At 43.7% G+C, this 17,009-nt stretch overlaps 1 protein-coding gene across 1 annotated transcript in view; it reads right to left on the bottom strand.

The window, feature by feature from the left end:
- Nucleotides 1–836: 836 nt before the first annotated feature.
- Nucleotides 837–17,009, bottom strand: part of LOC147891034 (uncharacterized) — a 38,210-nt gene continuing 22,037 nt past the window's right edge. The window contains exons 8-11 of the mRNA XM_087389558.1: nucleotides 16,364–16,416; nucleotides 1,774–1,810; nucleotides 1,285–1,362; nucleotides 837–1,181 (exon numbers count right to left, since the gene is read on the bottom strand). Coding sequence (XP_087245684.1) covers nucleotides 1,131–1,181; nucleotides 1,285–1,362; nucleotides 1,774–1,810; nucleotides 16,364–16,416 — 219 coding nt within the window. The 3' untranslated portion in view covers nucleotides 837–1,130. The remainder of the gene's footprint in view (nucleotides 1,182–1,284; nucleotides 1,363–1,773; nucleotides 1,811–16,363; nucleotides 16,417–17,009) is intronic.

The raw sequence follows: 17,009 nt of genomic DNA, 5'->3' as shown, positions 1-17,009 counted from the left end.
ATGGAGTTGTTGTGAGTTGTCAAGGCATTGGCCTTGTACTTGGCAAATATGCAATCATCGACTCACAAAGTATGTTCATAAGCGAAGAGTAGAAGATAGAAAATGAGTGTGTCGAGTGCAGCAATGCAGTTTGTATGGACTTGTGCTAAATTGAAGCAATGAATGGAACACCCTTTTCTCCCAACACAGTCTGAGCCATTTGGCCATCGGTGCATCTCGCAACTGTAATGAACTTGCTTTAATCCATTGTCCGACCTTGCGTATGAATGAGCATGTTGCATAGTTATCCCTATATATCTATTTATAATTATACATTGCACTTTTGCTTTGCTATATAATTACAGGACTAGGAACAGGTTGAGGCATTGTTACCTACTGATGGTAATAATGGCACATGTTGAGGGATCCCTCATTACAACGGAGCACCCCAGTTGCATGAAATGCAGATGCCAAAAGTTGTTTTCAAATAATGACATACTTACCAAAAAGCTAATAGAAAAACTGCTCACATTCCCAAGCTTCAAGACAGCAAAGTGACACAAGCCACATGCAACAAATGTTTCCAGTGAATTTACTAGTTGAAGCTCAGATTCAATAGTCGTACACAGCAGTTTACCAACACCACTGCACAACCTCAAACCATGTTTACAACAAGTTCTCAGCAAGGAATTAACATTGGATCATACAGTTCCAGGATTATTTTGCGAGGAACATCCCATATAAAACGCTCATAGAGACTTGACTAGAGGAGATGTCGAATGTTTCTATGAAAAAATATGGGAGGATTTCAAGGGAAGAAAATAGCAACTGGGAACTTGGGACCAATCACAATAATTCAAGAATTTCACATATGAAAATTCGGAATTTCCATTCTTAGAGAAGTGAACCTCCAATAAGACCTATCCCATAGGGGCAGGCCAAAGAAGGACTAGCCGAACAATGGCCCTCTAGACAGATTTTCTTAGACTAGTATCAAGAAGTTACCGTTAACTAAACACTGAAATACTGATCATTCACAAGACTAAATTACATAGGTTTGCAAGCAGCTGCAAAAAAACCATCAATTGCTGGCTTACTGTTTTGCAAATCATATAAATTTACAATGGACAGATCTCAAGGAAAACAGGTAATCACTCTAGATATGGTTGTACAAATTGCAGCTGAATTGACTTGTCCAAGGGCTGCAAAACCAAGATTCAAACAAGGAGTGTTTAGAAGATAAAGCTAGAATGGAAAAAAGTATATGAACTTCATCCCTTCTAAATCATGGATTGTATATTAAACCTTCACGTTTTTCTTTGCAGCCTCTAACGCCTCTTCTGGCATAAGGGATAAAAACAAGTCCAAATTTTGTCGAGCTGTCTGCACATGCAGAACTCAAATTAGCACTCTTCGAAACATTAAAAACCCTACTGCAATAGTCCATTAAGATTTTATAAATGCCACACATGTCTACTCTAATGCCCAGGGTTTCTAGTGTGCATGCATGCAACGATCTCTCTGTCTCTCTCCATCTCCCACAAAAATATGGTGATGTTTGTAACTCTTGTTGACAATGAAACTTTGTATATTCCTTACGTACACAGATAAGGTGACTGACTATGAGTGAAGATGGTTTCTAAGCACAAAATTCTGTACTTCTTGTCTGCCTGGTACATTCTCTTGGCCCATGAACAAGGAAGAACAGTTGAGTTCATTCTGCTGTCTGTGCATGTTGTGTCCATGCCCCCATGTGCATATGCATGAGAGAGAGAGAGAGAGAGAGAGAGAGACCTGCACCGACCGTAGACTGAACTTCAAAAATTCCATCCTGCAAAAGACAGAACAGGAGGTATGCACTTATACTCTGGTAGAGATTCCGTAGCATGGCAGGCAAAACAAACATATAAAAACCTAATACAGAATTCGAATCCATCTAATCAAGTATGCTCACTTTCAGTTTAGTAAAATGCATCATCAAGTGCAGACCATGACAATGTATTACTGGGCAAGAACCCAAAACTGATCTTTCAGGACAAACAACATTCCAAACGTATTACAGCTATTTGAATATTCTTAAGTTTTGCAGACCATCATCCATATAGCTCAGTTACAAACATAAAATCAGTCTGTAAATTACTGAGCTTCCTTTGGACCTTTACACTCAGTTGCTCCGCTAGAAAAAGGGAATCAATTAGCCACTAATGTCTTCATGCAAATCTTGAATACAGCTTCCATACTACTATTGTAAGGCGCTTGAAGACTTCTTACCATCACTAATCACCCACAAATAGTGGGTTGCTCAGCCTCCCCCGAGGGGAGATCCCTAACCCCTTCATACCCTTACCATCCTCTGCTTCCCCTTAGGCTCATTTGCAGTTGTGATTCGCAGCCCAAGGGGCTGCATGTCTGCCCTCACTCTCTCCATTTCTTAGAGAAGCTGCATGCATCTATGCTCATGGGGAGCAAAGATAAATGCTTTTAAAGATCAAGAAAAGAAGGGAAAAAGACAAAACACGGAAAGCTTCCAATGCAACAAATGGTTTGATGCTGATTGCAAGGCATCCCTGGGGTTAAACCAGGCCCAAAAAGCATTTGGTCTGCTCAAAAAGGGAGAAATAACTCTATGAAGAGGATATTCATAAAGAGAACTAAGCAGACCACCATGGACCCCAAAGGCTTCCATAAAGGAACACAAAGGAATAGGGGTACAAGGTGATGGATGCGCGAGAGGGTACACAGCTCTACCTCTTCACCCCAGAAGACATAAAGGGAAGGGTAGACAAATTGGCAAACAGTAAAGCCAGGATCAACGAGGGTTCAAAGATGATGCAAAAATGGGCAGATGAGAAGGCAATCCCTAAGATGGGAGTTTGTAAGAGAGAAGGAGACATCAAACAAAATTAAGAGTAACAGACAAAGGGGAGAAGAGAATAAGGGGGTTGTAAGAGAAAAGGAGACAAGGGAAAAGGGAGTTTGTAAGAGACATTAAACAAAATTAAGAGTAAAAGACACAAATAAATAAAACATTTGAGTAAGATAACCTACGCATATATTCTCATCAATACCCAAGCATAAGCTGCCATCTGGGTTTCCAAAGATTCCAGAACCTCTTGGATAAACCCAATGCTTATTAAGCTTTAAAATTCTAACCAAACAACAAAAACTTCGATATTGAAGAAAAAGACAAGAAAGCAAAAAACAAGAAAAGGAAATGCAAGAAAGAAAGTTTATTAACATCTACAAAAGACCAAAGGGTCTATGCGACTGAAAAGAAACCCGATTCCAAGCATATAAACTCCTCTGATCCCCCTCTGCCTCCAATGCCATAGATGAAGTCAGGGCTAGCCATGGCAGTCTACGTCGTCCGGATGTCGTGGTACCAAAGTCTAAAATGTCTAGGACAAATAAGCCATCTATGAACCTCCTAACCTGACTAAATTTATGAAGAACAATAAGACACGTCTCAAACAAGATCAATCGTCTCATAAACTCATTTGTAAGTAACAAGTAGAAGCTTGCTAAGAGAACAAAACAGTTAGTGCCCATGGGAATGCTGATGCCTTGTTGGAATAAACAATCCCCTAGTTCTGAACGAATTATCTAGAAGAATATTTAACCCAAGACACCTTCAGCATCCATAACTTTTCTCTTTCCATTCAGGGGCTTGATTTACACATGTCATCCAACAATAGTCAAAATGAAAGGCTGATTTTTTTACTCTTGAAATTTGCATCTATTTTTTTCTTATTTGTAATTGACAAGATTTCCTATTTGTGACGCCAAATCTTCCAAATCTATTTGAGTGTAGTAAAATCGAAGTTCCAAGCAAGATTGGAGTGCACATCTCTACACTTTGGGGAGTTAAAAAACTTCATCATTGATATACCGAACCATTCAAGATCCAACTTAAATCTACTGGAAAATATAACATGACCTTGAAGCAATAACTCAACCACATTTGAGACATCTATTGAAAAAGCCTTACAAGCATCTGCAATGAATCTAGGTTTCTAGGGGTTTTTATAAACTTCTAAGCTGCAGAAATTTGGGTTGCAAATGAACCCAAAAGACTTACAAAAAATTTGATGTTTTAAAATCACATCTGAGGTATGCTTTGCTGAATAGTTAATTCTCCTAGTAGAGATTGCAAATAAAACGTTTTGAAAGTGAAGGAAATTAATTGAGCATGTCTACATAAGAGATCACAAATATTTATTGGAACCTGCACAGGGATGCCTTGTCCCGAGCTACCACTATCAAAGGTGCAAATCAAAGGAACTTCTCTTAATTTTAAGCAGCTAGATTTGAAAGTTTGATTTCCAATCTAATAAGAGACCTTGGATTCTTCCACTTAGATAGCAAATTTTGAAACATCTTTCTCTATGGCTCTTAATAGACACGAATCCTTATAGGAAGAAAGTCAAAAAATAGGAAAAGAAATATGAAGGACTGAACTATTAATGGTAACAACACATCCTAAAGAACTATGAAAGAAAAGAGCAAACCTTTTATAAGCTAACTCTCCATGCATTATAAGGTTTCTACCAATGTTTGCATAATCAAAGGCCTTTTGTCCTAATGTTTTTACGTATTTCCAAGAAATCATGTCATGTGCATGGATTGGTATCTAACGTGTACTAGGTACACAAGACTAGCTCAGGTAGCCTGGGGAGGCTTAGAGCTAGGTAGGCTTGATTCTCGGGTTGAGTGGCAAGGGTACGAACCAATTAGAGGTCTTCCCTATTTTTGGTGCTTGGGGCCCGAGTCTATATAAGGGGCCCAGAGGTTCGGTTCTCTGAGAACCGATGGGAGCAAGTCTCGTTCCCAAGTGCTAGGTCTGATCATGGATTGAGTCACGGACGTGCACCTACATCATAGCATAGCCCAAGGCCCGGCAGCAAATCCCAAGCTTCACAGCGCCACCTGGTGGTATGGGACACCACGCTAGTTAGGATCTAGTTGGGAGTTCATGCCAGCAGCTCAGCTCGTGGCTCGAAGGGGACATCTCCTGATTCGGGATCGCATCCCGTAGATGTCATGGTTGAGTGGTGAGCAACTTGCTCAGATTCCTCACGTTTGGTGTGTTCTTGTGTTTGCTTGCAGGTCAAAGATTTCAAGAGTGCTGGGGTCGTGTCACTTGGTATCAGAGCCAACTCCTGAGGTAGAAACTTCTGTTGCGAGAATTTTGGACAATTTTTTCTCCAGGTATGCCCTAATTTCGAAATTCGTGCTCAAACCTTGCAAGTGTCTGCTCGTTCATCGGTTAAGGGAAGTGGTTAGGTTTAGGGAAAGAAGGAAGGAAGAAGAGAGAGAGGGTGAATTCGAGGCTAATAAGTGGGGTTAGGTGAGAGAGAGTGTAAGGTGTAGCTAGGAGAGAGTGGAGAGGGTTGGAGGAGAGGCGTGAGAGGGGCTGCTAGGCAAGCGATGGGTTGAGGGGAACCCCAGGGGATCCCGTGTATGGTCAGGGCTGCGCAGTGATTAGGTGACGCATGCAGGAGAGTGTAGAGGGGTGCGCCATAGGCTGGAGCAAGATTGCAGCCAGGCTGTTGTTCGGGGAGGCTGGATGCTAAAAAAAGCACCAACCCTCCAAGTTTGGGAGGGTCGGCTTCTTAAAAAGCATAGCTTTCTAAAAGCTGTACCTTCTACGTTATAGCCTGGCGAGACCATAGTTCTGCCTCAGCTTATGCTTGTGCACACGAGAAGACCCCTCCACACCCCTGGCGGATTTCGTCACCTAGGTATGGCTTGCAGTAGACTTCCGTACGGCGCAGCCAGCAGCGGGAGTCTCAGGGTTCACTGACTCGAGCTGATCGTCAGTCTCATATCTCTTTCATCGGCCAGCCTCTCCTCTCTTTCGTCACCTCCTATCTGGACAGTTTTTTCTTCTGGTCCACTCTCCTAGCTCGGATCCCACCTGTAACTTCTCTAAGTTACTCCTTTCATCAGATCAGATTTCAGATATGGCTGATTCAGTAGACCCCGCACTTGCGATGGGAGATCAGGATATGAACTACCTCACGAAGAAAGCCTTCAATGAATTCACCACTGCTCTTGATGGAAAGTTTGAGCAGGTTAACACGAATCAAACACAGCAACTCCGAGGGATTCAGACTACACTCACACTTTTGACTAGCACTGTTCAGGCGCTCACACATGTGGATGCCATGGCCTCAATGTTAGGTCCGAACATCACTCCAGATCCTTTTCGCGGAGATCAGAAGTCTCGTACCAAGGAGGTCGTTGACACTTGGTTGCACAAGTGGCAAGTACACTTCCAGTTTCACCCTTACCCAATGACAAGAAAATACAGCTTGCAGCAGGGTTTATGTCAGGAAAGGCTTTATTGTGGTGGAAGAAATCCAACCCAAGCTTGCAACATGGATAGAATTCGAAGGGGTCTTCAGGAGTTTCTGAAGAAGGAGGAAGATTACGATATCGTACGCAAGCTCAAAGCCCTCGATATGTCCAAGCTGAATCTGACTTTTGAGGTTTATCTTCAGAGGTTTCAGGATTTGCAGACCAGAGCTACAAAGATGGATCCAGTGACCTTGTTAGGTTTGATACCATGGCCAACGCAAAGGGAACCACAGTTGCTGACACGGGTGGGAAGAACAAGAGAAAGTTATTCCAGTATACCACTAGTACCGGGGAGTCGAAGTCTATAGACAACGCCTCCAAGAACCATTCGACTCACGCGAAGAATGGTCGTGCTGTTTCCTTCGTACCCTGAAGCTAAAGAAAAAAGGATGTTGCTTCATAAGCAAAGAGTGGGGCCACACTAGGAATGATTGTCCTAAGCGCAAGGACCAGAAGCAAGTGCCGGGCCAGAAGCTCCATGCGGGTCTAGGTACCAAAGCTAAGGGAGCTAATCAAGTTTCGATTACAGGTATTTCTGTAAATGTCATTACCTGCCCATTTTCTTGTAATTGCACTTTTAATAATTCGTTATTTGGTTCCCATGATCTTTTTCGAGTTTATGGAGAAGTTAGGGACCAAAGAGTTCACATTCTCTTTGACCCGAGCAGCTCTCACAACTTTGTTAATTGCAAACTTGTGCAGAAGATGGGGCTGTCCATGATACCTAGCGATCACACCTACAAAGTGCAGCTTCCCGCTGGGAAGCAATTCTGGGATCGCAAGATTGAAGCGCTTTCTATCCGGATTCAAGACTACACAGCGGCTCTTACGTGCTATGTCATGCACTTGGAGCTTGTGGACTTGTTAATCGGAATAGAGTGGTTTAAAACCCACGATATTCGGATTGGATCAAAGGAACATACTCTTTCTTTTTTGGATAAGGACACCCAATTTTGTATTCAGTGTGATTTCCCTCTTCTTAGGGACCTATTGTATCTATGATGCAGCTTCGGAATATATTAAACACTTCTCATTATGATGTGTATCAGTGTGTTTTGATTCCGCTTTCTTCATTTGTTGTTTCTGTTAATACCAAGAATGATTTAAGTGTATTTGAACACCATGAATTGAGAACGTTGTTAGGTGATTTCATGGATGTATTCCCTGCTCAACTACCGGAAGGTTTACCTCTAGAACGGGCAGTAGACCATCGCATAGATTTAATCCCTGAGGCTCAACCTATTAGTGTCCCACCTTATAGGATGAGCCAGCTTGAGGAGGATGAGTTAGATTCACATCTGCAGGATTATCTGAATATGGGCTATATTCGTCCTAGTAAATCACCTTAGGAAGCACCTGTCCTCCTAAGAAGAAAGATACTTCGTGGAGAATGTGTATAGATTATAAACAATTGAATAAAGTGACAATTAAGAATCGATACCCCCTTCCTCATTCCGATGATTTGATAGACCGTTTGACCGGAGCGAAGTATTTCACTAAGATTGATTGCGTACGGGTTATCACCAAATCCGTATCTATGCTAAACACATACATAGAACCGCATTCTGAACTGAGTATGGCCTCTACGAGTTTCTCGCATTACCTTTTGGTTTGACCAATGCTCCTGCCACCTTCTAGCAAACGATGAACGATTTGTTTCGAGATTTTCTGGGCAATTCGTTGTTGTGTTCTTGGATGACATCTTGGTATATAGCCGAACGCTAGAGGATCACATAGGACACCTCCGGATTATCTTAGTTATTCTAAGACAGCATAAGCTCTATGCCAAGATGAGTAAATGTGACTTCTTTATGAAGGAGATCGTTTATTTAGGACACAAGATTTCTTCTGAAGGTATTAGCATTGATCTGGATCGTATCCAGAAGGTTTTAGAATGGCCTATCCCTCAGACTGTGAAACAACTTCGTTCTTTCCTAGGATTCACGGTATTTCTATGGAAGTCTATGTGTGATTATTCACACATCACGGCACCCCTAACAAACATATTGAAAGGTCGTGGACGCAGGTCTACCCAGCCGATCTCTTGAAATGATGCATTGAACAAGGCTTTTGAAACCTTGAAGTTAACTATCAAGGAAGCACCCGTTCTTGCATTACCCGATTCTACCCGGCCTTATGTTTTAAAGGCCGATGCGAGTGATTTTGCGATTGGGGCAGCTTTATTCCAAGAGGGCAGACCTGTAGCTTTTGAGAGTAAGAAGCTCGACGACACCCAATATCGTTGGCCCACACTAGAAAATGAACTCTATGCGGTTGTGTAAGCTCTGAAGGTTTGGAGACACTACTTGTATGGTTCGACGTTTCTTGTATTGACCGATCATCAGTCAATCAAGTATGTGTGTGATGGGTCTAAATTGAGGGGACAGAAGGCTAGATGGGCAGAATTAATGCAAGATTTTGATTGTGAAATACGTTATCGAAAGGGTTCGCTGAATAGTGTGGCGGATGCCTTAAGTCGAGTCAAGTTTGTAAATGCTATGTCATTTACGAAAATATCCTCATACCTATTTCAATCCTTGAGAGGGCTTTGCGCAACTGATAGTCATTTCAGTTCTTATTGGCAGAGAGTCCAGGATGGGAGCTCCATGGTTAACCAGGACTCAAGGATTGTGCCACCTACGGTACAGGCGGCGGGAGGTCAATGGATGATTAGGAACGGCTTGCTGTTCCGAAATGGAAAGATATGTGTGCCAGAGGTTTTGGATCTTCGATCCAAGATTCTCTGGGAGTGTCATGATGCTCCTAGTGCTGGACATCCAGGTATACATCAGACTCTGTCTCTTGTGAAACATACCTTTTATTGGCCTAAGATGCATGCATTTATTGAACACTGTGGTAAGTTGCCGGGTTTGTCAGGTTACTAAGGCAGAACGCCTTAGAAGCGCGGGTTTATTACAGCCATTGCAAATCCCGGGTAATAAATGGGAAAGTATTTCCATGGATTTTACTACCGGTTTGCCAAGAACGCGCAAGGGTCATGACTCTATTTGGGTCATAGTCGACCGTCTAACAAAAATGGCTAGATTCTTACCTACAAGAACAACTATTTCAGCTGTTCAACTAGCTCACGAGTTTGTGAACCACTTGTTTAAGCTGTATGGTTTGCCCTCTAACATAGTCAGCAACAGGGACTCGAAGTTTACAAGTAACTTTTGGACACTTGTTTTTGAGCTAAAGGAACGATGGTATATTTGCGAATTCTCAAGGAATCTAAGAGCCTAAGTACTGGTTTGGTTCCGAAGTTATCCCCCAAATACTGTGGTCCATTCAAGGTTATTAAAAGAATTGGACGAGTTGCATATAGACTAGAATTGCCTCTTGACGTTAAAGTACATCCAGTATTTCATGTCAGTAGGCTAAAAGAGTTACTAGGTGCAAATGATCAAATTGTTTCTCCTCAAGAAATAATAGAAGTTACAGATTTGACTTTTATTCCACACGAACCTGAGAGTATTCTTGAATTTCAGGATAGACAGATTCGTAATAGAACTATCACGGAACACAAGATCAAGTGGAAGGATCATGTTGAGGAGGATGCAACATGGGAGACATTACAGAACCTCCAGAGGACATTCCCGGGTTTTTTAGCGAACTCAGGAGTGAGTTCTTAAAGGAGGGGAAGTATGTCATGTGCACGCACTGGTATCTGATGTGTACTAGGTACACAAGACTAGCTCAAGTAGCCTGGGGAGGCTTAGAGCTAGGCAGGCTTGATTCTCAGGTCGAGTGGCAAGGGTATGAACCAGTTAGAGGTCTTCGTTATTTTTGGCGCTTGGGGCCCAAGCCTATATAAGGGGCCCAGAGGTTCAGCTCTCTGAGAGCCAATGGGAGCAAGTCTCGTTCCCAGTGTTGAAAATGGGGAGAGGGTGAGAGACGCATGATTGGAGACAAGAGCTGAGGCACAAACTGATGTTGATTGATTATATTATCACAGCAAGTACATAGCCTCTTTTATAGGCTGGGCAAGCCTTATCTTCCCACACAGACATCTCATAGATGAGGTCACACACAAGAGAATCTAGATCCTATAATCTAGGGGAGGAATCACACCTATCACATGAGGTGGCACAAGTGGCCTCAAGACTCTTCACACTCACACAACTGTAGGACACTCCTAGGACTCTAGGACCACACACACTAGGACTCCGATTCCAACAAACCCCCCTTCGGAGCTAGGGTGAGAAACTATGACATCATCCAGACTGTGCATCCCAAGCAATCTCAGAGGCTAACAACTGAGCATAATTCAGAGGTTGAACCAAGCACTCTCATGGCTTAGGTGTCAACGTGATCAGAGACTCAAATCTGAGCATGGATGCATGACCAACTCATAGGTCTAGGGAGTACACCAACATCCTGGAACTTGGCCAGGCCTGATAAAGGAAAGACATAACAACCCCCCTGTCTCCCAACTGGGTACATGGAAATAAGTGGAGCCTTTTATAGGACAAGGCACACAAAATGACAAATTATTACATCATTTTAGGGGGACTACCCAAGGCAGAGTACCTAACACACATGACTCTAGAAAGCCCACTCTTCATCTATCACCTCATGGAGGGATAGACCAGAAATAGCAGCAGTGCAAGCTTGTTCCTCAAGTCCAGAAGGTGTAGCTTCATCGTCTTCATCCTCACTCTACTCCGCAACCAGATTGGCATGTTCTTTGGCTTGTACCTTTGCCATCTTCTTGAAGCAACGATCCTCTGGATGGCCAAGCTTCTGACAATAATTACATTTAAGAGGTTTTCCTTTGTTCTTGGGCTTATTCTTGAGAAAGAATGCTTTGCCAGATTCAAAGGAAGATTCTGCTTTCTCTGTAAGCCTACGGTCCTCATCAATGAGATGAGCTACCATATCCTTAAAGCTCATATTGCGGCTGAGTCTTAGGACAGCAAGGATCTCATTGTACTTGGAAATGTCTTCAATACTTAAGAGAAGTACAGCAACTTGATCATCATCTTCAACAATGGCTCGGATGGCAGATAATTGTTGGAGAATTGACCCAAGATTGCTCAAGTATTCATTGAGGGTTTCAGTTTCCTTCATCTTGAGCTTGAAGAGTTTTTGTTTGAGAAATACTTTGGAATTATTGATCTTATGCCCAAACAAATTCTCTAATTTTTCCCAAACGTCACTTGCAGTCTTATCAAAATCCACATGGTGGATAAGGTTGTCAGCTAAAGCTAGGCCAATGATAGCCATTGCTTTATCATTTTGGTTCTCCCACCAACTGATTCTAGCATCATCACTTTGGGGTTTTGGCTCCTTGCCATTGGTGATATTCCATATCCCTTCTCGCATAAGACGAAGCCGGAGTTTCGTCTACAAAGTTGGGAAATTGCTCCCTGAGAATTTCTCGATTAACGAGGAGTTTTTTATGCTATCCATTGGTGGGAAGGTCTTAGCTGTTATTACAGCCAATGTCTAAATCCCTTACAATGTTTACTCAAATTTTGCAAAAAAAGGCCAAATTTTACATGGTAGAAGCTTCAATTATGCCAAAGGAAGACACAGGACAGAAAAGCCCTAAATTTTAGGGTTAGGGTTGCTGCAAAATTAGGGTTTGCAGAAAATTGGGGCTTTTCAAAATTTCCTAGAGCATAGTGTTCTAGCAATACTAGGGAAGCTTAAGACCATAAAAGCCCCAACAAATTCACCCAAAATGAGGCAAAATTCTTGAAAAGCGCAATTCAGGGTTTTGGGCTCAGAAATGGGCTGGAACAAGCTGCTCTTCAGGTCGGTCTGAATCCCCTCCAAATGTGGCGGCGATTTTGACACGGGCAGCAAGATAGTGCTAGCATACCTCCGAGTTCACAGCAGGGCAATCAAGCTGAGCAAAGGCGGAACAGTTTGCTGAAGCGTGGGCAACACAAATCAGCACGGAAGCGTGAACTGCAAACCAAAAGAGCTGCGACGTGCGAGTCGATGGCCACGGCCCTCACAAGGTCGTCAGTTGCTGGTACATGCGAGACACCGCCAACATCATCGCAGGAGCTATCGCAGGTCAGGGGCGGAAGGAGGAGAGCGGAGAGGCGGCAGCAGATTGCGAGGGATGCGTGAGCAGATTGTGAGGGAGGCGTGAGCAGATTGCGAGGGAGGAGAGAGGTAGCAAGCAGAGGAGTTAGCGGAGGAGATAGCGGGCAAGAGGTAACATCAGCGCGGACAACATCGGCATTCTTGAGGCTGATGGCGGGTAGAATGGCGCAGCATCAGGAAAGATAGCGGGCAGAACTGGAACGGCCTGCTGGTCAGCAACGTAGAGATGGCGACGTGCGGTGGAGGTAAGGCTCAGTCAGGGAAGACTTGCTCTGATACCAACTGTTGAAAATGGGGAGAGGGTGAGAGACGCATGATTGGAGACAAGAGCTGAGGCACAAACTGATGTTGATTGATTGTATTATCACAGCAAGTACATAGCCTCTTTTATAGGCTGGGCAAGCCTTATCTTCCCACACAGACACCTCATAGATGAGGTCACACACAAGAGAATCTAGATCCTATAATCTAGGGGAGGAATCACACCTACCACATGAGGTGGCACAAGTGGCCTCAAGACTCTTCACACTCACACAACTGTAGGACACTCCTAGGACTCTAGGACCACACACACTAGGACTCCGATTCCAACAACCAAGTTCTAGGTCTGATCTTGGATTGAGTCGCGGACGCATGCATGCATCATAGCGTAGCCCAAGACCCAGCAGCAGATCCCCGGCTTCACAGCACCACCTAGTGGTATGGGACACCAAGCTGGTTAGGATCTCGTTGGGAGTTCGTGCCAGTAGCTCAGCTCGTGGCTCAAAGGGGACATCTCCTGATTCGGGATCGCATCCCGTAGATGTCATGGTTAGGTGGTGAGCAGCCTGCTCAGATTCCTCACGTTTGGTGTGTTCTTGTGTTTGCTTGTAGGTCAAAGGTTGCAGGAGTGCTGGGATCGTGTCAAATCATAAGAGAATTCTAAACTCCTCTAATCCAATGAGGAAGAGCACTCATAACCTGAGGTGAACTTAAACCTTGTCAAGATCAAGACAAGTAAATCAGCTATCATAAGCTCTTTCCTTAAAATGGGAGCTCTTTCAAGGCAAGAACTTGAGATTTTAAAAACATCTCTAAAGACACGTTCATACAAATGACTATTGGTTTTGTAATTGATCTTAACAAGAGAAGCTTTTTAAAATATATAGAAGTTTAAAAAGAACCTTGATATTAAATCTTTCGAAAAACTTAATAGAAAGAGAGAGAAATTTATATGAAAGAGTCTAGAAAGAAAGAAATTTTATTAAAGTCTTCGGAAGACCGATGGGTCTATGAGACTAAAAGAAAACATGATACAAATCACAGTAAGGGTGGAGCTACTAAACGAGCATCATCACCCGTGCTGAGTCCTAAGTCTGATCATACATAATCAAATACATCTGAGAGTGACAATGAAAAGAAAAAAGACTGGAGTGGGAGCGGAATCCTCCGTATGTCATGTCACCCTGGCCGGTGCATAGTCGGTGATGGGACGCTGGCGTCTCTCAAGGGATGCCATGCGTCTCGATCTCCTGGAGGAGGCTCGACGCAAGACCAGAGCCACCGTGACTCTCGTGGGACGTGCCCCGAGTCTAAACAATGAAAGGAGGTCCCCTAGAGTAATCTATGTGTCCCCTCGATGCCTCGTGTGTCGTGCTACGATCGTCGGGTCGGGGTCTTTGTCACGTCTGCGTCTAGAGACTAGACAATCAATATCACTCAATGGGAAGAACTCTGTGATCCTGCTCTGAGAGGTGTCTGGTGGTGTGGCCAAGCTCTGTCGCCTGAGTAAGTACTCTCTGTGTCAGACCTCCTCGTGAATGAAGGCCGCTAGGCATCTCTGATCTGGGTAGGCGAGGAATATGGAAAGGAGCCCGAAACCGTCTCTGAAGAGACAGTAGTAGCGACCTCGGATCTCGTGGTACACTAGGCACCTAAAAATAAAATGCTCCTCCGACTCAACCTCCTAGCAGTCGCACAATGTGCATGTGCGATGCTCCCTAGGAATCCCCTTTGCTATACCGCTCTCTATGTGGAGGCGGTGTGACGATACCCGACACTGTCCGATGGAGATCCGTAGTGAGTGAGGCATGTGAAGCTTAGTGTACCCTGGTGGCGTGATGAATCCCTCCTCCGAACTACGAAGACACTGATCTCTGTAGAAGCTTCACTGGAAGCTCCCTCGGCTCCAACCACGTCCTAAAGGTGTGTAGCTGCAGGAGATCCTCTCGAATGACCTAGTTGGTGTGTGGCCCGATCGGGATGGTGGGTGGGAGTACCGGAGGGGCATCCAAACTGTACTGAAAAGGAGGTATCCTATCGATGTGAAACCCCAATCTCACAAACCATCTGTGAGTCTGTGCATACCAGCCTCGCTCATCTCCCTCTGCTGCCAACCTCATGGAGGAATCGAGAGCCAACCATGGCAACCTCTGTCTCCCTGATGTGCAGTCCCCATATGATCTGACCCAGTGTAGATATGTGATGGTCTGAAAGGCTGCATCTGGCTGGAGTGGAGAAGCACCAAACTCGGCCTGGATAATATGATGTGGTACAAATGGTTTCCCCCGGATCATCCGTGAGAGCATAAGGATCTGCAGGCGCTCCACCCATGTCCACTCTATATCTGACATGTCAGGTCCCCAACAAGGGCTGCCATAGATACCGGCTAGTCAGAGAATAAAGAACCTACGAGTAACGACAAAGTTTGGACTACATGACAACAATAGCCACAATCTTTGAGAGGGTAAAAAGTAGCATCAAAACTAAAGAGGGGATTTATCAAGAAACTTTGGTTTCTAACAAAAATGCCCTTTTTCTCCCACTCGATGTGGGTTTTGCAAGGTGAGCTGAAAGCATCATGGAAGACTGCATGAAAAAAGAAAGGGAGAGAGGACCGACACTAGAACGCATAGTGCCTTTGTTGCTATATGTAGATGATGTAGTTTTAGTGACACAATCCCAAGAGGGTCAACAAACCCTAGCAAATACCTAGAGTCTTTCTCACATAAGATTACCCTGGTAGTTAATGTGGATAAAATAGTCTTGAGCAAGGGGCTTTGCTCCAGCCTTGTCTCCTCTTCTCCAACTCTGCCCATCCCTCAAGCTAAGTCAACAAACCCTAGCAAATACCTAGAGTCTTTCTCACATAAGATTAGTCTGGTAGTTAATGTGGATAAAATAGTCTTGAGCAAGGGGCTTTGCTCTAGCCTTGTCTCCTTTTCTCCAACTCTGCCCATCCCTCAAGCTGGTTTCCATTGGGCCTCCCTCCTCCGCCTCCAACCTTGGCAAGCACCCCCCAAGTGGAATCGTGATATCATACAAACCAACTAGATCCGACCAAAGGAGGTCCCATGGCAACATCCTCGAATTCCTCCCCGTATCACATTTCGCCTCCCTTGAGGAAAGAAGCAGGTTAAGCAAGCCCAAAATGACAAGGCACCTTGTGGGCCTTACTCTTACTCGACTCCAGACTTGAGATTAAGAATATGGGAGCCTAATGCTAGAGGTGACCACATCCAAAATATGAAAATATCTAGACAGGGCTTGACCCCTTCCACTTGCATATCAAACGTTATGTTCCTTCTCAAATCCTAGTGGTTTCTCCATGTACACTCCTAAGAACATCTGATTCGGCATCCATATAGTCAACATGCAAATCCAATGTGCAAGCCACCAATAGCAAGGGTGCTCCATGTACACATCCAGTAAACCTTTATTAAGGACATATGATTCGGCATCCATATAGTGAACACGCAAGTCCAATGTGCAAGCCATCAATAGCAAGGGTCTACTTAATTTCACACTTTCATCGATGAAACAGCTCACATTTCCAGAGAAGGCTGATAAAAACTGTACAAAGATTGCTTAGGACATGGTGAGGAGAAATAATATATACCATGGTCTCACGCCTTCACCTTTGGCTCCATGATCATACAAAAGAACAAAATAAAGACATAAATTGAAGGAGGAGAGAGGGAGGTACTGTTGAGTTGTTGATGGTGAGCTGAAATTTTCAAAGTATTTATTGTAGTCTGCCTGCATTTAAAAAAACAAAAAACAAAACCAACAATTGTTTATCACACTAAGATTCAACACCATAGCACATCTTGCAACTTTTCTCCTTCAATTCTAGAAAAGCATTGGATTCATACGCTTGACATGTGTAAATATGTTGACTATTCCACCAATTTTTAAACAAATGCTTGGGGATACTAAACCCCACAAATGCACATCTCAAACATATTGTAACTGTTTACAGCAATAAAAGTATGAAACATAACTACAAGCATTGAATGGACATAAAATGAATCTGGATTCTGGTATGCACCCAAAACTTGTCCTCAAAGTTCACAATTGCATGATCAATGCACAAGGAAGAGCACTCCAGTGTATGATTAATGGACTGCACATGCCAGTTTTGAATGGGATGCAACTCTTTCCAAGGACTGACAAGATGCCATGTTTCTCCACCAGCTGAGGACATAGTGTCCTAGACTATGCCTTGGCACAAGTCAATGCTCTACATGACATAGAAACTTTCAGGATAGGAGAAAAATATCCTGAGTCAAACTCTTTCCACGGACTGACAAGATGCCATGTTTCTCCACCAGCTCAGGACATAGTGTCCT

This window comes from Dipteris shenzhenensis, chromosome 18 (assembly GCF_047967505.1).
Source record: "Dipteris shenzhenensis isolate YYH24624 ecotype China chromosome 18, Dip_SZ_1.0, whole genome shotgun sequence".
Taxonomy (NCBI): domain Eukaryota; kingdom Viridiplantae; phylum Streptophyta; class Polypodiopsida; order Gleicheniales; family Dipteridaceae; genus Dipteris; species Dipteris shenzhenensis.
The sequence above is the reverse complement of the archived record's forward strand: the minus strand, read 5'-3'. Positions and strand labels throughout refer to the sequence as shown.